This window comes from Tachysurus fulvidraco, chromosome 12, assembly GCF_022655615.1.
Source record: "Tachysurus fulvidraco isolate hzauxx_2018 chromosome 12, HZAU_PFXX_2.0, whole genome shotgun sequence".
Lineage (NCBI taxonomy): Eukaryota > Metazoa > Chordata > Actinopteri > Siluriformes > Bagridae > Tachysurus > Tachysurus fulvidraco.
Genome location: NC_062529.1, coordinates 12,338,627 through 12,362,576, shown reverse-complemented (window position 1 = coordinate 12,362,576; position 23,950 = coordinate 12,338,627). Strand labels below are relative to the sequence as shown.

The following is a 23,950-nucleotide window of genomic DNA, read 5'->3' as shown; positions in this document are numbered from 1 at the left end:
ACTCTCCGAGTGTTCAGAGGAATGGGCAGCACTTTAGGAAGAGAGCACATAAGATGATGTCCACCAGTTTAAATAATGTGATTGTAGAGAATTGTTCAACAGTGTATTCGATTCCAAATTTAAACTTGTGTTTTTATATGTGTCTTAGCAGCTAAGCTGCTTTATGATCATTTATAGACTGCTTTTAAAGATTTTTATCTGATAGTAACCATTCTGGAATACTTAAAAAGGCGTTCACTTTGTTTAGAAGTCACTGCAACCTATCTGTTGCTATGCATAATTTGGCAACCACTCCTACCACATTCATCATGTACCACAATGTACCACTGCTGACCAGATGTTATTTGGGTGGTGATATTTCTCAACACAGTAGTGACACTCTCCTGCCAGCACCACCACAAAGCCAGTACCGGATACCACAGCAGAGGCTTTTTTTTTAAACCCCATCCTATTACTAGTGTATCTCTACTGAATTGAGAATAATGCAACATACCACAGCTACACCTTTATCCTTTGAAAATGGAAAAAAAATGAACTATAAACTGTGTATAATCATAACATGCCCAGGGGACCTTTTAAGGTTGGTATGCCATAATAATAATAACTTTACAAACAAAGCAGGTGTATTTAAAGATATCTGCTCTTTTTTTTGTATATTTGTGATATTCCATCAAAATATATTATTATTATTATTTTTTATTTGTATAAAATGTCTTACTTTAGCACACAGACTATTAAGGGTGTAACGATGGAGCATTTTGTTTCCTAGCCTTTCCTCAGTGATTCAATCACGAAATACAGAAATTACTGCAGCTATTGGGAAATTCATATTTTGTTATGGAGAATTCAGGCTTGAAAACAGATCTATTGCTGCAGCGAGCCATATGACTGACAGCACAAATAGCTAACAGCAGATTGGATATAGCCCTGTGCTTCAGACATGCCACCCAGAGTCATGGCAGTGAGCGCTTTTATTTATATAGCCATATTTAATTTTGTTATTCATATTTCATTTGTATACTGCTAAGAGTCTGAATGGATCACAAACCCAGAGTCATTAAATTTCAGTTATTAAAAATGGAAACCTAAGGCACATATTTAAGCCATGCTTATTTTTGTATTAAAAAAGTATCAAGTATTGTATGATTTTGTACATCTTTACACTTCCCCATATTTGAACCAAATTGATATATTGGTGCCTTTTACAAATTACAAATCAATTTGCACATGTCCAGTTTCTTTGACATCAGAGGTCTTTTTTTTTCAGCTACAGATTGTTTTACCTGTATCCACCGTTATTTCACCTTGTAAAAAATGAGTTCTAAGGAAGCAACAGCTTCATATTTTGCTAATGTAGCTAATGTGTTAGTATAAACATATGGCCTTGTGAAGTGATAAGTATTAGGCTCTTTCTATACCCGTTTTCATCTCCTTGCTCAGTGAATGCAAGCCCTGAATATGAATCCGAACTTATTCTGGCCTACAGTAGTTCTGCATGTTCTTTTTTTGTTTTGCTAGTGCTTGCTTACTAAGAGATAATACAAATGTATTCAGTAAATATTACAAAAATTTAGATTCATTTTCATGACAGACAAAAAAAAAAGAAAGATATCTGAAATAAATACAGGCTTTATAGCCATGAAGACTAATCTAGAATATAATCAATATATAATGTAAGTAATGTATAAAATATGTTCACAGCATACATAATAAATGTGTATGTATGTACAGGAATTTTGTTAGGAAAGTTTCTGCTAAATAAAACACTGAAGCATGGATGGTCTGTCAGGTGCTAAAGGAGATAGAGTTAGTAATATCAGATTTTGCTCCCATGTTGCCGCAGTCTCTCTAAAGTGAGCTAAGCCAGATGGCTTGTGCTCTGCGGTGTCATGGATATAACTCACATGAGTGGCGTATGCTGGATGTTACCAGGAAGCAACTGTCAAAGAGAGGTAGAGGATTGTTTGGTGGCTTCTGACCACTGAGGCATTTATAGACGGTCATAAATTCTTCTTGGGCCTTAGCCTAGCTAATGATCCTCATCGATCGATATCAGATTAATCGTTTCCACCACCTTTGAGTGATATGATGAATTGTTGACCTAAAATAAAGAGCAAAAGGCAATTGCTGAGTTTTCAGTTTGTTTCCTATGTTATTTTTCATATTAGAAGAAATATAATACTTTATTATCTGTAATTGTATATTCTCATCAGAGCTGTCTGCTCCTATTGGTTATGAATTCTGGATATTTATTTATTTATTTATTTATTTATTTATTTATTTAAGTGAAATTCTGACATAACTAAATCATGCATAAAATGTGCTGCTAATTCATTTGACATTTTGCCTTACTTTCAGAATGTCAATGGAGGAATTCTTTTATCTGTTGGACAGCATTGAGGAGCGACTCCATGCTAGAGACATCGATCTATACGGTAGCTCGGCAGTCAGTGAACAGAAGCTGAGAGAGATTATTAGGTACAATTTGCTGCATTTGCTTGAGTCTTCATCTTTTCAATGCTTTGTAGTGTTTATACCTCCAGTGGAAATTGCATTATCCTGTCTCTAAGAGCCCTTATTTTAAATGAAGTGCCATTACTTGGCACCAGAAACATTCTATCAATAAATTCGAAGGGTTTCAATTTGTCATAGAATGTCATAGAAACTCCCTTCATACTTCTGAGTTAGGGACTGAAAATTATTGTGTGTCAGCAAAGGAATCTTAAAATGATCTGATCTTTTTTCTTAAGTTGTGAATCATTCATTATTATAAATTAATTGTTGTTTCATGTGTGCATTTACACAAACGAAAAAAAAAAGAAAGAATCAATACACATAAAGGTGTGTTTTTGTTTATTTCAGCCCATGTGTACTTAGGCTCATTATAACTGTTTTCTGCAGCCTGTGTAGACAGCGTGGTGAGCTGAGTGGACAGGGGCTGAGTTTGTGTGGAGCTGTGGTTCTGCAACAGTTGCCCTGGTTATTATGGAACACACCTCATGGCTGCCTGCTACACAGCGACCTGGTCAGCATACACTGGTCCACTGCAGTAGATTCATCACACATCAGGTAGTTTACACCCTGCAGCAGGCTGCCGTAACATGACCATATATGTGTTTCTTTTTTCTGTACTGTCATAGAAAGCCATGGAATAAGCATGTATTTCACTTATATGGTTTACTAAATAATACCATGAAAAGGAGTATTTGTACACATTTAAGTAGTAGTTTCTGTTGTTATTGTTTCTTATGCCTCATTCTACTTTTATTCAAATATACTTGGTGCATTTTCATGTTCATCTTGTCTATGATAAATTTTTACCTTGTAATTATCTGTAATTTTATAACAACGGCTTGGTGTCAAATGCTATGCAGTTTTATATATATATGATAATGATGTGAGATGTGTTGTTATTATGTGTGTTTGTGTGTGCGTTTAGGTCGTGTCTGTCTGGTGATAGCATTGCTCTGTGGGAGCGCTGGTTCACACACGCCCTTCAGTTGCTGCAGCAGGAGGTTCTTTCCCTCAACAGCATTGTGCAGCTCTTCACGCCGCTCCTAGTGCACTACAATGCCTCCTACGCAGACAAGGTAGCGCTTCTATCCACTCAACCTTAAATAGGTGTAGACTCGTGTTCTTTTTGAATGCCGTTGTCTTTTGTTATTGACAATATAGCTCAATACCAGTGTACCTGGCATCTTTAAGGCGCTTAGTGCATAGTAATAATAATAATAAAAAAAATAATAAAAAATAATAATAATAATAATAATAATAATAAATAGTTAGATGTCTTGTGTCTTATCTGTAATAGAAATTAATATCAAAGAAAATCTGCATCTATACATAATTGCTTTCTCTAAAGCATCTATGGAAACATGAAAAAGCCTTAAAATCAGTTAACTTTTTGTTATTAGTTACTTCATATATTATTAGTAGTAGTACAAGTGAAATATAGAATATTTATAAATAAAATTATATAGGATGTTTCTGTAGATTTTGCTATAAATACCATGATGTGGCCATAGTATTATTCATAATCAGTCTGTAATATTAGTAATAACTGCAAGTGTAAAAATGAAACCCCAGAAACATGCAGCCTTAACTTACAATATTTCACCTTATTTATCATATGTATGAATTGTATGAGGTGATACTTTTGCATCAGTTTTTTTAAGGAGAATTATTAGAGTACATGCTGCAGCGACTGTGAAGAGAATGTGCAAACACAAGGAAGGGAAAGACTAGAGCTCTCAAGAGTGTGATCCAACAGCTCTCCCATCCTCATGGCCAAGAGTAGCAGCAATATAAGTGCTTTTCCCTCTCGCTGCCTTTTTTTTGCTCTGAGAGAACAAGAATTTAAGAACATGTTTTGCATGTAAATCAGGTCATATAAAATTTAAAATGAATCAATAAAAAAAAATAAAATTGAACTATTTTTCAGCATGCTGCAAATAGCTAATATACTCTAATAAGCTTTGGGACTGTAAAATAAACCCAGTTGCATGTGCCTGAGTCTGTTCTGGTAATCTGGGTTACTTATCTATAGATTGGACCTAGTGATAGAATTAAATAAAATATTTTAAGTGCTTAAGTTTTTAGATTAATACTCATTAAATGTTATGAAGAGCACACACTCGATTTGAGAGTTGGGAACCGAAGAATAAAGAGAAAGACGACTTTATTAGATAAGAGCGAATCTTTTGGAGATATATTCAAAGTTATCATCAGATGTCATGCTTCTGCTTTCTTGTAACTTGTTCTCTGTATTTCCTGTGAAGCGATGTCATAGTGAGATGAGGCAGGCAGGATATCCTCAGCTGATAACATCCCAATTATTTGAATGTTTTATCAGTTACACAGTTGAAGACAATTGCACATTTGCGTATAATTTATGTCACTCTAGATGTCTCTTTATGGATTGCTGAATTGAGTAAAACAGTATATTATTCAGTGCTGTGGTGTTACACGTGTATCTCAGTGCATGTATATGTGTGTTTGTGTGTGTGGTTGGGATACAGGCCGAAGTGCTGCTGAAGAGGCTTTTGACCCATGCGGCTGAGACTCATCACTCAGCAGAGAGTGAGGACTCCTCATCCTGCAGCTTACCCTCGCTTTTAAATGACAGCACAGAGATCAAACTGCCCAGACCCTCCAAGAAATCCATCAGCTCCACTGGTACGTGCGGTCAGTGCACGCCCACAGCTACTCACACTTTTGCTAGTCATACACTTCCATTTTCTCCACACAAGGTAATAAAGGAAATGTAGTTATGCTTGGAAAACGGGTGAATACTGATTTTTAACAAAAAGCAAATTTGGAATTTGAACATTATTGGTAAAGGTTAGAATTTGACAATTAGTAAATATTTGTTATTTTAAAAATTACAGGAGAGAATATATTTAATATTCTCTTTTTGGAATCTAACTAGTGGTCCTGAAAGACTGGTAGAGTTTGCTTTAGAACCGAACAAAAATCCAAATTTTGCTGGCCTATAAAACACGATTGCCATTGTTTTGCTGTGAAGTGCTGTGTACAAGCCTCTCCAAAATCATCAAAATGGCAAGGCCATTTCACTTTGGTTTCGCTAGTCAGGATGATATTTGGGATTAAGATGAATATGAGATGATAATCAGAATTTCAACTTTCATTTCCTGTTATTTTCATGTTAAACATAGCTCCTCTTGTGGCATACCACCCAATTTTTTGGTAATCCAAAAAATAGAAACATTCTTAAAGTAAATTACATATTAACACAAGTTACATATGTCTTGCATTGTTGTGCTACTGTCACTTTGATAAATTAGCTTTGTCATAGATGATCTGAACAAGCCAAAATGACAAGGTTTCATCTTAAGCATTATTATGAAGGAACTACAGCCAATAACAGTCTCAACAAACAGGCAAAAAACAAACTACAGAATACCAGTAGGTGGCTCTGAAGTGCTGTTTTAAAGGCTATATGGAAAATAAATAATGGGTACATTAATATAAATTTAACAAGTTATAGTACAGAGTAAATGTACAAATGTAAATGTGTGCACATGTACACACACACACACACACACACACACACACACACACACACACACACACACACACACACTGTACACACTTAATTACATATATATATGAGAGAGAGAGATTTTTTTAAATATTCATTTTATTCATTTATTTATTTTTTTAATTCTTGACTATGAATGCTGATCAGCTTTGTTCTGCTCAAGTTAAAACTCAACCCTACATAATACTGAAATTGAGCTGTTTTTGCCCACACTGCTCATAGAGTTATTCTGCAGATATTTCAGAGGCAGACAAGGTGATGCTTGTAACAATTGATCTGTAATGCTTTATGATCCAAAGTCTCAATCTAGTGACTCCATTCTGCTAGAAGATTGGAAGAAGAGCAGGGTGCTATGGCTTTGTGGTCCTCATGAGAAAACACTGTGAGAATTCATTTCTTTACCCCAATAGTGCATAGTGGACCTTCAATACCCCATTTAAACCCATCCTAGTCCCTGTCCCCATCAGTACAGCTGCTCAGATACACAAAGACTGCACAACAAACCTCGTTCTTTGCCTCTTTCTTTCCAGTTTCCTCTCTCTTTTCTGCTCTTGCCCTCTCACCATGCTTTTCTTTCTTTCATTTCTTTTTTTCCAGGAGAACAAAGTGATGAAGAGGACAGCACCAACCAAAGCCCTGTGGAAAGTATTCCTATTAGAGGTAAAAAGTCAGTGCAAAAATCTCGCACAATTGGAAGTGAAAGAACTCTTGGTCAGTGAATAATGGGGGGGCTCCCACTACCCCAACCTCCCCAAAATAGATAGTTGGAAAAATGATCGAGGTGCAAGTTCCAGGTGAAGACCCGATCAGGTCCTCTAATTGCCACAAGAGAAAACAAGCTCATCTCCTGCTTCTTCTGTCATTGGTACACATGAAACTGAGATTCTCGGGCAGCATAATGCAGCCATTTAATTGTCCTCTGGCTGGTTGGGGGGTGCCATACAAGATCTGGCACTGGTTCTCATTATCTTCTACAGCTAGAGGCAGACTTGAAAAGATTGGATGTGAAGGCATGTCTTAAAGAGTTCAGAGTAGCAAGCCCCCAGCACCAGGCTCAGAAATGTAAAACTGTCCATTATTCCACTTGGCTATCTGATTTCATACTGTGCCTTTCATCTGCTGGCTTCCCAAAAGAAAGAAGTCCAGCATCTTACTGCCACTAATCAAAGGCACGGCAGCACAAAAAAAACACCTCTGTTATCCCTGCTCATGTCGGAGATATTTACAGGCAGACACTGGGGTCTTGCTTTTGCGGTCTTCACAGTAAATACCCAAATCATCTACATAAATCCTTTTTATAATGTGTGTTTATTTCTATATGTATGCAATGTTTTTGGAGCACACATAAAAGCCAACTTTAGATTTACCCTTTTATCTTTCTTACTTAATAGAATAAGGGGGGAAGTCACTTATCTGTTGGCAGTTGCATGTCAACAAAAGTAGTTGTGTAGTATTATCAGTGAGGTAATGAGGCATTACACACTATTGTGTTCTTTCATATGTCATAGATTTGATTAAAGTGGTTATAACATTCATTCTCCTTCAATAACCATTTATTGGTCACTGGGTGGTAATCAGAAATAGCTTCTAAATGAAAGGCCATCACAGTGTTGATTTTTTTTTTCTTTGGCTGGAATTCAGACCATTGTAATTGTCATTCTGTTATCATCATTATCATGCCTCTTTTTCTTCAATTATTATTATGACATTCCAACTTTCTGTTTTTGTTATAAACTTATTCTTATTCTTCTTAGACATTTTTTAAATGCCACTCCTACTAGAACTAAATGCACCAAACTTGGCCAAGTTTTTCATCCTGATCTGAAGTTTGTTACTTTTCTAAGCGATCGGAAAACTATCCAATGATAGTACTGGCATTCCATTTATCCACTCACTTTACATCTGCCTGCCTGTCTGTCTGTCTGTCCATGCATCCTATCCATGCATTTGTCTGTCTGTCTGTCTATCTATCTAATTATCTATCCATCCATGCAATAAACAAATGTGACTTATCAAAACACTCGGTGCATTATGTAATTCCCCTAATGTAAATTCTAATTAAAAAATACCAAGGTAAAGTTGTTGTACCACTATCATTATTTCATTCAAAGGTTATAGGGGCTGAAGCACGATTTGACTGAATTAAGGTCTGCCAGATAAGTGATGACACAAAAGGATGGTGTGCTTGTTGTTGCTTGTGACAGCTGGCTGCCTGCGTGTCTGAAATAAATCAGTAGTTTAGTGTTTGTCTTCTGTCCTTCCACCTCCACTTTTTCCTCATCAAAGATCTCAAATGTTCCTGTTGGTTTATCAAACACGGATGCTCTGCAAAGTCTGAAACCCAGGTCTTGGGCAAATATTTGATCAGCCTGTTTTGTGTGTTTTTATCTTTTTTTGTAGAGACAAAAGCATATCAGCTGCTTAAACAGTCAGTTACACAAGAGAACCAGTGGCAGAATGCACAGAAGAAGGAGGAGAAAGATGGTTCTGACTTGGACCCGTCTGGTAATTGATCTATCTGTGTGCTCTTTTGACAGACCTCAGAGATTATTTACACAAATCCTAAGCGCTGATTCTAACACCTTTCTGATTCTTGGGTTCCCCAGGTGCTTAACCAAACAGTCAAACACTTAAAACTATTAAACTATTAATACCAGTTAGCAGGTCCTCCATTCAACCCTAAAAGTATATTTCAGATATGTTAGAAACACTGCTAAAAATATTTATATTGTTTACTTGAGGTGTGATAGCATATTAAGTATGGCTGTGCAATATGATGGTATTATATTTTTATTGTGATCTAATGGTCTTGTCTAAGATATTGTGATGTCTTTATAATTAAGTACAGGCCAATTAGAATTTTTTTTAATCAGATTTTGTTTCCTAGCAGAGGGAAAAAAAACATGTGTATATATGTATATGTATGTATGGAACTAAACTACAGACATACATTATCAATCGTATGATATTTTTGTCATATTGCCTCAAGTGTTTTATGCTATGACGAACAAGTAATTTAATAATGCACGTGATTTTCTTTTACATTTCAAGGTTTATCAGATAATGAAAAAACAGGGAGTAGCAAGAGGCTTATTCAAGACCTGCGGTAAGAAACTGTATGGGTGGTGATCATTTACATGATATTGTATGTGGTTTTGTAGAGCAGCTATGATGAATTTTCATCAGACACACTTTTTTTATACCATGCATCCTCACACAGGAAGTAGAATATTTGATTGGCTTTTTAAATCAGAGCTTTAAATCACAGAAATGCTTGAGTGTAGAATATTTTAAAATGCACATCAATAAATCTACGTACAATCAGCTATGAAATGCAGAGGAGCAAGCTCTCCGTGCTGATGTGCCTCTTCAGTCTGGATGTATTAGGGCAGGTAATGGGTGGGCAAACATTATGAGGAGTAATCGTCTTTGATTTCATGTGATTACTGAGCGCCGTGCTGACACAAGGGCAGGAGTCTGTTGTCTCAGGATCTCCCCATGAACTTTTTTTTTGTTTTGTTTTTGCCCTGGTCCACTCATTGATGACAATTTGGAGATCATGGTTACGATGCGCTCCCTCTCTCTCTCTCCTCCTCCTCCCTCCCTAGGATAGCATACACTATTAGCCAAGGGAAGGGCATAATGGCCACACTCGATCAGAGCTCTCTGATGGATGCCATGGCCTGCCCAATGAATGGCTGCATTAATAAACATGAGCCATCTCCAGGGCGAGATGCTTTCAGATTATAACCCATCCCCCTCCCCACCTCACATATCCCGTTTGGCCCCCCCACTGCAGCTCTAAGTTTTAGCACACACCTCAGAATCTGTTGGTCATACCACACAGAGAGAGACCTCAGGATGGCTGTTTCAGTGATGAGGTCACACTGTTTTTCTTTGCTTGGTCTGGTTGTAAATCAGCACAATATGAAGTTGCACTTTATTTTCAGTGTTATGTAGTTTTCCAGGGAACGCTTTCATTTTTTTTTCCTATTTAAGAATGCCTCTTACCATAGCAATTTCTTGCGCTTTATTGCTTCCACAAGTGCCCTACACTTGAACACTACAAAACATGTGCTCATCTCTCTCTCTCTCTCTCTCTCTCTCTCTCTCTCTCTCTCTCTCTCTCTCTCTCTCTCTCTCTCTCTCTGTCTATCACACATACACACACACACACTTATTGCTGTTATTTTGTTACTGAGATGATGAGCAACATCAAAAGATATGCTGGCTGGGCCCAAAGTTAAAAAAAAAAAGATGCCTGCCTCTCTGTTGTCTTAGCCATAATTACGATGTGGCAGTTAAGCCGACGCTACAGCTGAGGGATTGGAGTTTAAAGCAGGGCTTTGGTGCAAAAAATGCATTTATAGGCCTTTGTGCTGCTCCTCATTATGTGTTGGGCCGATTCATTAAGTAATTGGTTTGCAGTTGTTTACATGAGTATTAAGGCCCCCTATTCAGTAGCCTTTGAGAGATACATTGTGCAAATGTTGCATGTTATGAATGCCCAATGGGAGGTGGGGGGCCAGGCCTATTGGCCAAACACTGCACTCGGCTGAAAGGAGCAGAGAAAAGCGTTGAGCGCTTCTTTGCATAGCAATGACTCACCCTTAATAAGCTTTCCAGATTAAATGCATGAGTCCATACAAGATGCAAGAGATACTCTTAACACATTTATATCTGCTCATTTCACTATTATGGCACTGGAGAGAATTGGGGTCTTTCTTATTTTCTCTCTCTCTCTCTCTCTCTCTCTCTCTCTCTCTCTCTCTCTCTCTCTCTCTCTCTCTCTCTCTCTCTCTCTCTCCCCTTGCTGTAAGATAATTTTATACACATGCACAGAGCTGTATTAATAATAATGACATGGAAAGCAAACAGATCAGCTTAGGTTTATTAAAGATGAGCCATACTAAACCTTGTGCTGGCATTGTGGTGTGTAAATTGGCAATTCTTTGTGCTCCAGTAGGGATAAAACTCATGACGGAGGAGAGTAAAGTAGCCACACTTCAAGTAAAGACCACCACTTGTTCCATTTTTGTTTAGCTTCCTCCTCTGCTGCTTTTGTAATTTTTTTTTTTTTACTGTAGGCATATATTGTAGTGTAGGTTATATCTCGAAGTTTCTTTAGATGTTAATTTGTAATGCAAACAGCATGTGACACATCCACTTGCTTGATAATTCATTGTCTATTGGCATCGAAGCAGGAGGTAATTCCTGCATACACTAACTTTCACAATGGTCCGCTGGGCCTGACAGCTAGGCCCGTGTGGGTGGGTGTGTGGATGTGGGTGGGGGTGGTTGGTGCTGTGTGTGTGTGTGTGTGTGTGTGTGTGTGTGTGTGTGTGTGTGTGTGTGTGTGTGTGTGTGTGTGTGTGTGTGTGTGTGTGTGTGTGTGTGTGTGTGTGAACTGTTGGAGCATTTATCTCTAGCAACCACTGGGTGTCGCTCTGCTTTTCGTGACCCAAATCAGGCCAGTCAAATCGGTGCTATCACATTATTTATTGATTTAAAAGTATGTTTACTTATGTCATTGTGTCATATCACACTGATCATTGTGTTTTAATATTGTATTGTGCGTGTTTGCTCTTCCCACCATCTCCTTTTTAGCCTTTAATTACAGGCAAATCCTCATATTTTGCTGCCTTATTCAGGATTTCTAAGCTGCGATGATTCAGTAATTAAATGAACAGAAAAAGATCTTGCAACTCCACTGCCCCAGCTACCACTGAAACAAAATAACCTGGTTCTGCAGTTCAGGTGCTCAGCCAATAGAGAGCAGTCCTATTTAGGTTTACAGAATAAACGTGTCATTTCCAGACAGTAGCCTGTAGAGGTCGCTCCTGCTGCTCTTCACTGAATCATTACCTCATTGTGTCACTCCCCATTCTCCCACCCGCCTCCTCGGCCGCAGTGCAGTGCAGAGGTCTAATCAATCCTAAATCAGCCGTGCTGCAGGTCACTGCTGCCAGGAGTGTAGGAGGAGGTGAGAATGGCGGCACTGCCTCATTTTTGCACCCTTACAAAAACATTGTTTCAGAGTGCATGTGCTATTAGCATTTTTTGTGTGGGTGGCACTTTTTTTTTAACAACAGGTAAATAAGTGGAATTTTCCTTAACCACATGGGACTAATTACAGTAAATTATAGCTGTCAGTTTGAAATGATTCTTGACATATATACTACTTTAGAAATTCAAGAAGTTCATTTAATTTGATTTGATTCTCCCATCCTCATTCCCTTTTTCTATCTGTCTGTCTTCCATAATACATTTTGCTTAATCTCTTAGGAGAGATATTGTTAAGTGACGTGAAAGATGGAAGATAATAAACGCAGTAGTTCAGGGACTTTGACCGGATGTTTGTTTCCTTTCAAAAACAATTTCAGTCTTGTCTGCCAGACCCTTTTATTAAGTTTAATCACACAACTATAATGATGTGAGATCACTGTTATTATGAAAATGACTGCCCAGATGCCAAGCATGGAACAGTAGCAGTCTGTTTACCTGCAGCACAGTGAATAAAGCCAGTTGAATCGTCTGCCTTTTTATTCTCAGTTCAAATTCATAACATCAACCCACACGTATATTATGTCCCATATATTAATGTATCAAATGCTTGCATGGAAATGAACTGGGGCACTCTGCATCCAACATTGCAAATATGTCCTAATGCCCAAAACAATGTGCCACAGAGAGGACAGAGAAAAAAATGCAGTGGAGGTAAAACAGAGGTTTCTGTCAAAGTGGTAATTTGCATCATTTTACACATTACATTCACCTCCCTGTATGAGACACAGCTAAACAGTTGCCGGTCCAGTCTTACATATTCAGATTCGTTGCCTCAATTAAGTGAACCTCAGCACAAGATGAACTGGCATAAATGTTTATGGAAATGGAATATTAGATTGGAGGGGTCAGTGGCATCCACAGCTCTCTATGGTAATCATGTCTTGAAATCAGACCCGTCCCTGTCTGAAGAGGAGCATTTGATGGAGCGTTCCCATGGCATGCAAGTCATATAGAAGAATAGCCCAATTTTACACATTGAACCGTGTATTTATTATTGTGCTTGTTTTAGTTATAGACAAGAAAAAAGTAATGATTTGATAAAAGTTAAAAAGAACAGCTGCTATATATTTTGCAGTACACTTCTTTATTTTGTTAGTGTCTGGCCTTTGTCATAACTAGGGGAAAAAGTAAAGATATATAATTTCTATTCTATATAGTCATGCAATATACTTCATATATAAAACACACAGTAGTTGTATTCATGGCCATAAGAGAGAAATTTTTCACAATTTTCGTTTTCTAATTTCTGTGTAACACTCTAATGCAGTGCCGTTATGTGATTACATGATTAATGAGAATATTCAATATACCATTGTGCTCATCAAGGCTACATTGAGCATCTGCATAAAAAACCCTACTCTTTTTTTGGTTTTGCTTCTTCTCTTGAGATTAGTAAATTGTAAAAGCAGGATATGTTCATGGTTACGCTAGTCAGCCATCTCAACTAGTTCATAATCACTTCACCTTGCAGAACATTTCTAACATTTCTGTATCGTGTGTCATTTGCGAAATGCATTAGCCTCAGTGAGTAGAAAAAAGGATTACAGTACGTACTTTGTCTTGTTGATTTAATGTTGGTTTATTTCATGAAATGTGTGAATTTTAAGTTCTGTCTTACTTTCTTTTTTATTTTTTTTATTTTTTTAATGTTATGAGACAAAAAGAGAAAGGATCAGAATAAACAATATGGGTATATGATCACGCTGAGGACACTGATCAAGATGAAGCCGAAGACAACATTGTTAGGACTTGAATAGACCCTGTGCTGATGGAAATTGAAGAGCTAGCCTGTATGAAAAGTAGCTTGGGCTCTTGCATATGCATTGCTACAGATCAAAGGCTTGCCAGGGGTCACTCATTTACATAGAGATATCACTGATGCTATGGGAACCCAGCAACCCTCTGCTCAGAACACTTATGAATAAAGAGGGCCTTGACTGGGTCCTTCAGCACAATTAGAAAAGGAGTCAAGGAAGTTTATTTGGCCGCTCGGCTCGTTTGCAAACAGTCTTACCAGGGAAATGGCAGCTTTCTGGATTTGGTCAGGTTTTCAAAAATATATATTATTTATATCGTTTAGTTTGCAGCAGACAAACACCGCACACACACAGACTTTTCTTTTCAGGGCCTTTGTTATTCTTCTTATCTTTAGAAAATGGCTAGTTAGCACCTGCTTACAGTGGCAAGGTGAATCTTTAAGAAATGTCTGCTTTTGTCAGATTTGTCTTTTTGTCTTATTTCTTGCAGTCTGTTTTAAAAAAACATCACAGGACATTTCTTTTAAACACTGGGGATGAGGATTGGTGACAAATATCAATAATAATACCTGTCCCACTACATTCTGGATTTGCAGTGTACTGTGTTGGTTTTAATTAACTGGATTTTAAATGATAATGTAATCATTCAAGTAGGTTATGACTGTTGACTGTTTTGAGGAACATGTCCTTGTGCAAATCTTGCACATGGCTTAGGGTAGTGCCTTCTATGATGTAAAGGTGTGTACAATTGCATATACAGTACTCTCTGTGTGTGTGTGTGTGTGTGTGTGTGTGTGTGTGTGTGTGTGTGTGTTTGTGTGTAAACATTACTTTTATTCTTGATTACTATGCTGTGTGACTGACAACAGCAGGTTAAAGATTTGTGTTGTGATTTTAGTTAAGAGCATGATATAAAACAGGGTAGGATTTTATGCTCAGGATTGTTACATTTGCTTTGACATAATTAAAATTGGTCTCTAGGACCTTTTTGGAGAAATCTTTTGGAAAATAAGCCAGTTTTCTAGCCTTATTCTTTTAATCAACTTCCTTTTCTTCCTTTACAGTAATGATTCAAAGAAGAAAACCCAGGCGTTCTCTGCTGTTCAGTCAAAAGGTAAGACCAAAATGTAGCAGTTACCAGGACAACTGAAAGACAAAATTACATTGCATCAATGTGTTTACTGCAGCAAATCTCAAATTGCTCTTTAAGATGAGCATTTAAAGGTATTTCTTTTCGTTAAAGTGTTATTATACCACACTGTTGTTGAATTCAGAAATATGTGTCGGTTCATTTTCTGGAACAGCAAATATATTAATGCACTTTTATTAACCTTATTGTTTTAATAGTAACAATGTATGTACTGGGATTTCACTGGCAAGGAGAGAGTTGTATAACATTTATGGATGTATTCATCAGTGTTTTGTGTCTGTCAGCATGTTTTCCATCGTGTGAGTTTTGAGATTCTACATCACTTAGTAACGAAGGAGAAAATGGAGAGAGACTCGTCAGTGAAGTGTTATTTATAGCTGCTATAACAATATTAATTTCATATGAAATTTTAAAAAGGATTTTTTTTTTACATAATCCTGGTAAATTGTTGTGACACAAAAGGAAGAGAACAGTTCAGGATGTGCTATTATTGGAAGATAATACAGTTTTCTAGCTGTTGGGCTGCATCATCTGCTGTTGATTTTTTAAAATTTTTTATAACATTGTTTCGTTGAGTTTTATTCCTTATTCAAACCTTGAAAATAATCTATATTATATAGTAGTTGTTCAGAAGCAGCAGTATACATCCATTGTACAGTCAATAAGTGTGTATATATAATAGAATAGAGAATTAGACTCAAGCGTTATTTTTATTAATGCATACTAGTTACTTTAACTGTTTCTTGTCTGATTCATGTTCTATCTATTCCACAATCAGAGAAGACCTGAAATTCTAATCTCATATATTATACTTCATTCATACATACTTATTCATAGTAAAAGACAAGGACATGTAATGACTCTTGATGCTAATAAACAGACGTTTATCATCACTCCTGTGTTTTGAGTGTTTTGAGATTAAAAATTCTGAGATAATTACATATTAATTTTGTTCATTTTTTTTTTGTTCTTAGCTTTTTGGGGCGATTCAGATGACACCAACTCTGACATTGAAATGGCCTTGCGTCCTCACTCCGGCAATACTAACAGTGACTTTGATGACTTTTACGATTAGGTTTTTTTCATCTCGTTTGTTTTTCCTCCTGACCCTATGCTGTAACTGTCCTTCAAAAAACAAATAAAAACAAGTCTTTTACTGAGAAACATTAACAGTTCATGAAAACAAGGATGGGGAGACCCTCTTTATTGTGAACAAAGAATGTGGAGAGTGTTCAAACTAGGCTGGTGTTAACCCTGCTTGAGTCTCTTTAACTGAACAACTCTTAGGCCTGGTTAAAATAGATTAAACTTGGTTTTTAAAGTGATTCCTTTGCTCTGTGGTGAATATTATGCATTTCAGATCTCAACACATTGCAAGCATCTCCACACATTTTTGCATCAGAGCTGGAGTGGAATGTTGTGAGTCAACTCCTGTGAAAAGCTGGTACACAATGGCCTCTCTGGATACTGCTGAAATACCTTTGAACTCACTCAAGTACCTATGGCCCATTTAGAAGGACAAAATGTGCTGCACTCATCTGAATATAGAAAAAAAATGCTCTCTATATTTGCACTGCCACAAGAACAAAATCGGATGGCTTAATGTAATGTGCTATTTCTGTCAGCACTGCATACTTTACCTTGAACTAAATATGAAAGCTTATATTTTGTGAAGGGTTTATAGATGATATTTCTCATACTTTTTAGGATTCTCTTCTTAATCTATTCATGCTCGTCGCTCTGGTGTTGAACACCGGCCTTGAAGAAATTAGGTTTAGAAAGTAGACTAACAGAGAAAATTTCAGCATTAATTATAGATAATTTATGTAGGCTTTTATACAGTAACTCGAAAAGATATGCTGTGAGTGATATTTAGTCTGTCAGTCTATTAACCGTGCTTTCTTTATTTCTGGATTTTTATAATGTTTATTTATTTATTTTTGATGCAACTTATGTACCAGTAATTTTCAGATAGAGAAATATACATTTATAATAAAGTAGAAATATTAACAGTTAACAGTACAATAGGTGCTTTTTCTGATCCAGCTAATCAGTGATAATAACTACAGCCATTTTAATGGACCTAATATAACAATGCTCACTAAAATTGCCATATACTGATACCTGGGGCCGTTCCCTCCACCATCAATATTCCTCGTCACCTGTGACTCGCAGCTGCATGAGCAGGATGATGTTGCCTGCTTCGTAATACGTTTCTGCCTCCAAGTTAATTTGGTCTTGTGTTAATGTAATTAGCATAAGCAAAGGCTTAGAATCCTGTAATAATATAAAAGCAGCAGCATTCAGTCCATCAGTAGGATTCCATTAGTCAGTTTTTAGATGACCTTATGATGCTGAACCTGCTAAAGTAGGACTCCACACTCATTAGCAGTAATGGCTGTAGGTAGCCTTGACCCTTGAGTGCATCACATATCAAAACCTGCATGCATCATTTGGAGTTTGCCAAAAAGCTCCCCTCACATAATATCTGAGTTAAGGATCATGTCAACAGATACTTGTGTGCTGAAAGATAGCTCTGGGTGAGAGTAACATTGTGCTGATCTCTAAAAACACAATCAGCTCTTTTTAATGGACCTTTTCCTCCAAGCAGTTTAGTCTTCATTCACTATAACCACTATAATAGCAGGAGACACAAGGATGAATTAGGATTGTTCTGATCAAATGAAGCTTCTTTTAGTATCATAGCTGCACATCAGCATTTTTGTGAGCCTTTAAAATGCCCAAAAACTAGGGTTTACTCTGGTTTTTTTTTTCCATAATTACAGAAAAATTATTTTCTTTTTATGGGTCTGAAGATAAATAGGAAGAAGAGATGCAAATTTTACCTGAAGCACCTTTAACAGGAATGTACAAATCTGTGCAAGCTAGCAAGCTAGCCGAAGTACAATACAATGAGTGTACCTTTGGGATCTTTTTCCACTATTGGAGCAAACATAAACAGAATGTTAGGCCATATTGTGTCTGAAATGTCCTTTAGTATTAATTTCTTGTTTAAAGAACTTATATAAAAGCTTATGGTTAGAATATGGGCATTACCCAATGACACTTTTGATTGTGTGATATTGTGTAACTGGGTTATATATACAGCTGAGTGTCAACTGTCTCCATCCCTAACGTTTCACTAACGCTGTTGTAAATTTCTGCCTTAGTTTGTTAATATAAATTAAACAGTGGTACAGCTGGAACATTGTGGATTAAACATGTATTCAATATATGGTTATATGACTTTACCTAGCTAACTTACAGTAATTATCTGTTACATGCTGTTTTACTGGTCATTGTCAAAGACCTGTTAATACATTTCTCAGAATCTTATGTATTTGTGGTATGTCATGTGTACGATGATTTTATTACTATGAAAAACATCTTTATGGATTCTTTAAAGGTTCATTGGGGATTATTGATGGTTCTTGGTTTCCAAAAAGGAAATCTACCTGGAGATTCTGATTCCTGTTTCTGATGAAGGATATTCTCTGTAATGTTCTATGTAGAACAATTAAGTGTTCAAACTAGAGCACAACTGAAAAATCCTTAAAGGTTTCTAAAAGTGTATGGAGAGTTTGGCTCAAAGGCAGAGCTTAAAAAGGTAGCAGATGGTATGTTCCCTTGTGGCTGAAGTGGTACCATCAAGGCTGCATCTTTTGTACTTTTAATATGTAATCCTGTACCTGGGAAGTCACATATGGTGTACATTTAATTAGCTTTTAAAGTAAAGCTATATGTATATATTGGCGGTCCAATTTTTAAAGTCATCTAGTTTTTTTAAAGGTATACTATTTGTTTTTAGACAGAAGATACACAAAACAGCTACATAATACAGTTAACAGGTACAACCATTTGCCTGCAACATGAAACATGTAAAATCTGGTTCTTTTATTTCTGAGAATGTCTTTATTAACCAACAGCCTGTTATTTTGGTTTATAAAAAGTCTATTAAAACATTTTAAAAAATCATAAAAAAAAACAGAAGCTTCTTTGCTCATGGCCCACATCACTTTGTTTGGTTCTGTAGTGGTGTGTGCTCCAATTATGCAGTATTTCCAAAGATTTAGTCCAACCTTGATGTGCACAGAGGGCTTGTCCAGTGGGTAGAAAGAATAACAAATGTACACTGAGGCTCATATGACTGTGAGCTTTAGTTGGGACAAAATTTAAATTCAAATTTGATAGCATCTCTGCTACATGCACTCCTTTGTATCCCTTTGCAATGAAAACCAAGCATTTCAGTCTTTAGCAGCAGCAACTCGTACAATGAAAGAAAGGAAGACCCAGATGAAAGCAAGTAGGGAAGTTAAACACTCTCATTAACAATGATATGCCAGCATTGTGCCATTTGCATATTGCATGTTTATGTAATTTATTCTCGCTTGTTGGGCAAGTTGAAGTTTGAAGTGTGTACCTTCCATTCTTTCCCTCTCCACTTTTATTTTTTACCAAGGAATAATGATTTAAAACAAGGTCATTTGATCTTCTGTTTCAATGGGCCTTAATTAAATATTCATTCATGCAGCTATGGTTTCTCTGACGGTGTTTCTGATGGAGTGTAGTGAAGACACAAAAGCATAGCTTTTTGTTATTCAAACCCTTATGAGGTTTTGGAAGACTCAGACATGAAGACAGTAAAACAGTTCATTTTACAAATGGAACTCCGAAGACTCTGAAAAGTTTTCTTGAAGAAAGTCTGATGATTTGATGTGATGTACGAATCAATGGATTTGTTTGCTCACAGGTTTTTTCTTTTTTCTTTTTTACTTCTATTCAATCATGTTTACAAGAATGCATAAGAATGCATATACTCAGTATTCTCATGATCTATATATTGTATGTATGATGTATGAACGTAAGAAGGTGACAGTGCAGTCTTTAAAAAGGAGTAGCACTCAGACGTGGGCTGAGACTGGTGCATAGATAAAGAAGACGCAAAGTGATGAGAGAGTATTTTTAAGAATATTTGTGTAAGTTGTGCACCATAAGTAAGTCACTACCTGTAGGTCCAACCTTATGTGCTACCGGTCACATATTACTAAGAATTTGAATGATGACCCAGAGGAGAAAAATTCAGCACATTTGCACATGAATGTTTCATGTGAAAAGGAAGTGATGGTGGAGGAAGGCCTGCATGCTCTCTGTCCACTGTTTTGTGTTAGACTCAGAGGACATGCTGTGAGCCAAGTTTCAGTACATACCCTGCTTACATAAATGGTTGAGATTCTGACATGGGTGAGGTTCTGACTCAAAGAAGGTACAGAAACTGTCTGACACCCCCATGTACTAATATAATCATGTTTATCATAGAGCCACATTTACTGATTCATTCGTTCATCCATCAAGTACACTCACCTTCCATGTTATTAGGGACACCTGTACAACTGCTCTTTCATACAATTATCAAATCAGCCAGTCATGTATCAGTAGTGCAATGCATGTCATCATGCAGATACAGGTCAAAAAGATTAATTAATGTTCATACAAAGGCTTACAATGGTAGAAAAATGTGATCTGAGTGACTGACTGTATTACTGTCAAATGAGCTGGTTTGACTATTTAAGAATAAAAATCTCCTTGGACTTTTACCCACAAAAATCTTTAGTGCTTACATAGTACGAATAAAGTTTAGTGGGATGCAGTTCTGCTGGCAGAAATGTCTTAATGGGAGATTTAACAACAGAATGGCAGTCAGGAAGTCTAAGGGGCTATTCTTTACAACCATGGTAAACATTAAAGCATCTCAGAACACACAGCACACCAAATGTTAAGGAACATCAGTTCATTTTGTTCTTATCAGCCAAGAATAGATATCTGAGGCCACAGTGGGCAGAGGTTGAAACTTGACAAGTACATTGGAACAATATTCTTTGAAAAAAATTAGTATGGTTTGAATCAGAGCTTTCAATATGGAACATGCTCTAATTTTCAGTAAGTTGTGTCCAAACGAACTGTTCGTGATGACACATTGCGCAGATCATGTAAGGCTGCTACACTCCACACCTCTGGGCCCCAGTGTCTAATGCACAAAATCAAATTATAATTAACCACATTTAAGTTGGAGCAGCAAGTCCCTCCTTATAGGTTTTCCTGTGATCTCTCCATGTTTTTCCCTCTCATGCCCATGGAGTAATTAATATGGGGAGGCATCATGCTCAGCAAATTCCTATGAGATGGGCTTGCTAAAGCTGTTAAGGCCAAGAGGCTGAATTAGTATTCATGCAGGTTTTCCTGCTACAAGTCTCTGCTCCCACTGGGACCGTAGGCTAGATTGGGTAGACAGACAGCGTTCATCCTTGATTATGTGAGCAGAATGCCACTGAGCAGCATGAACATAGAAGGGGAAAAACATTCCTTGGGCAGCAAATCAATTTCTGTGATATGCTAAATGGAATGGTAGTGTGATTTTTTAACCCCACAGATATCAGAGAAAAATGAGAGGCAGATTCAGAGTTTGAATGTCCATTTACCTATAATTCTACATCTTATGTTTACTAACTATATTAGTATATAGTACTATATTATATACTATAAAGCAGTTTTTTGTTTATAAGTTGATGAATTTCACCTCATCTATACGCAACTAGAGCATATGAGCTATAATGTAAGGTACACTAATACACGCTCTCCAATTGGATGTGTCTGCAATGCTAAATGTGTAAAATGTGTAGATTTTAAATTCCATACTTTTTATACTAATAGTCTGCATTATTCATGTACCTACATTATTCACATACATTATACCTGCATTTTTTTTTTTAATTTTTTTTTTTTAATGGCTAGTTGTGCCCTTGGACTTCCACCTATTATGCTAATTATGCAGTTCAGACAGGAAAAATATGAAAATTACCAAAAATGCCTAACTACTTTAGTTAGCTGTGCTATTTTGAATGATAGAGTCACCTGTAGCTAATCCTTTACTGTGGTGTAATTTCAGCAAATATATAAGAACTTACTACAACTGATGTTCAGTCTGCTGGCTGACCTAAACACGTTTGTCTTCTCACATTCTCTTCTTCCGGCCTTGTTTTACATTTGACCGTATCTGCTCTCTTGTCAAGAAGCCTAGCACCAGATCATGAGTTCTGACTTGCCATCAAATAATTAAGCTAGTGCAGTGCCATTAGAGTCTGTTCGTAAATCTGTCAGAAACTAATTCACTACTCGCTGTACGCAGGGCTACAGCACTGGCACCTTATGCTCAATGATTGAAGGCAATCTCGAGGGATGGACAAATTATTCATCATCTCGTCCTGCAGATAGAGGCAAAATCATCTGTCTTGTTTCTCTTTGCCTGCCACATATCCACTGACTTGCTGCTTAAACGGCATTAAAATGATCTGAAGAGGTCAAACATCTCACCCAGAAATGAAGCCTAAACTCTTTCCTCCCATTGCCTGTCTCTATGAGTCTGTCTGTCTTCCCAATCTACATGTTCACATATTTAAACCCAGTTCATAACCTGCTGCGACCTGCATAACATTTCACTTCATTCCACTTTGTTTGTCTTACCTCTGGGAATACAAATGTTTATAGACTGTTGGCTGCAGGCTCCATCTGGGCCAGCAGAAGTCACATTACGGTAATCTCTGCCTGGATTAAATCTGTTGTTCATGGAGATGTTAACAAAGGTGATAAAACAAGATTAGTCAAGACACACTGTGTGGGAATTGTAGAGTGTGTTCTTATTAGCATGCACTGTGCTCTGAAGAGGAGAGCAGGCACAGAGCTCCTCATGGGGGGAACAGGGTTCAGCCATTAGCATGAATAGGAAATGCTAATGCTGAGCCTCAGACACCTGCTCCCCAACAGCAGCCCTGTGTAGATACTGATGAAGCAAGGAAAGACATTCCAAGCGAGATCAACACTAGGATGTGAAACAATAATGATATTTAAAGTGGCAGTCGGCATTTCAGCAACTGCAACAGTTCATTCAGTTGGCTTAAAAAGGCTGTTCTTAATTACTGGGCCCTAAAATCCTTAGTCATGTTTTATTGTACCCTCAGAGTGTAGAATCAGTCATAAAAATTTGGAAACCCAGAATTTATCCAAGATCTTTGGATACAGTCATATGTCATATATGTCATTTATTAATTTACATATTAGCATTTATTATGTTGGCAGATGCCTGTATCCAAAGTTATGTAATATTGAGCTGAATATTTAGCTGAAAAAAAAAAACTTTTTACAAATAAAATAAATGTTATAAAATGAAATACAACATTAATATTTTTCTTTATTAATTGTCATTGTTTTAGTATTAGTTGTTTTAGCTCAACAGAAGTCATGTAATTTGTAATTTTCGAAAATTTGTAATTATGTAATGTAATCATGTAATATTTATATGAAGGTCATGTTTCCACATTTATTTCTCATTTATTTATTTATTTATTCACATGTATCAGTATGGCTGTACATTATGCAAGGTTAATTTCTTACAGAACAAATTCTTTTTCATATACAGGGAAAAAGGTATAACACATTATTCATTTTAAATGAGGTGCTACATTTTGTTTATGCCTCTCCAATTACAGGGTTACTAATGACATTTATTATTAAGTGCTACATAAAATTAAATACGAAATTAATGTTGGAAGATAAATTTTACACTTTATTTTCAAAATCTTAGCACCCAAGTGACAATATGTATTCCACTGCGCATTACCCCTTATCTCTTTGATATTTCCTGATGTGTCATGGTTTGCCAATTGTGAATTGTGTATATAAAATGCATATATATATATATATATATATATATATATATATATATATATATATATATATATATATATATATATATATATATATATATATGTGTGTGTGTGTGTGTGTGTGTGTGTGTGTGTGTGTGTGTGTGTGTGTGTGTGTGTGTGTGTGTGTATGTATATGTATATGTATATATATTAATGT

General features: G+C 36.6%; 1 protein-coding gene across 6 annotated transcripts in view; it reads left to right on the top strand.

The window, feature by feature from the left end:
- kiz (kizuna centrosomal protein) overlaps positions 1 to 16,359 on the top strand; it is a 25,762-nt gene extending 9,403 nt beyond the window's left edge. For 3 of the 6 annotated variants that reach the window (XM_027172663.2, XM_027172662.2, XM_027172668.2), the window contains 8 exons: positions 2,359 to 2,478; positions 2,902 to 3,069; positions 3,440 to 3,590; positions 5,019 to 5,175; positions 6,659 to 6,721; positions 8,462 to 8,566; positions 14,949 to 14,998; positions 16,009 to 16,359. In XM_027172663.2, the coding sequence (XP_027028464.2) occupies positions 2,359 to 2,478; positions 2,902 to 3,069; positions 3,440 to 3,590; positions 5,019 to 5,175; positions 6,659 to 6,721; positions 8,462 to 8,566; positions 14,949 to 14,998; positions 16,009 to 16,176 (982 nt within the window). In that variant the 3' untranslated portion in view covers positions 16,177 to 16,359. Of the gene's footprint in view, positions 1 to 2,358; positions 2,479 to 2,901; positions 3,070 to 3,439; positions 3,591 to 5,018; positions 5,176 to 6,658; positions 6,722 to 8,461; positions 8,567 to 9,112; positions 9,168 to 14,948; positions 14,999 to 16,008 lie in introns of all 6 variants that reach the window. The other 3 variants (XM_027172664.2, XM_027172666.2, XM_027172665.2) reach the window with 3 other exon arrangements.
- Positions 16,360 to 23,950: the final 7,591 nt, after the last annotated feature.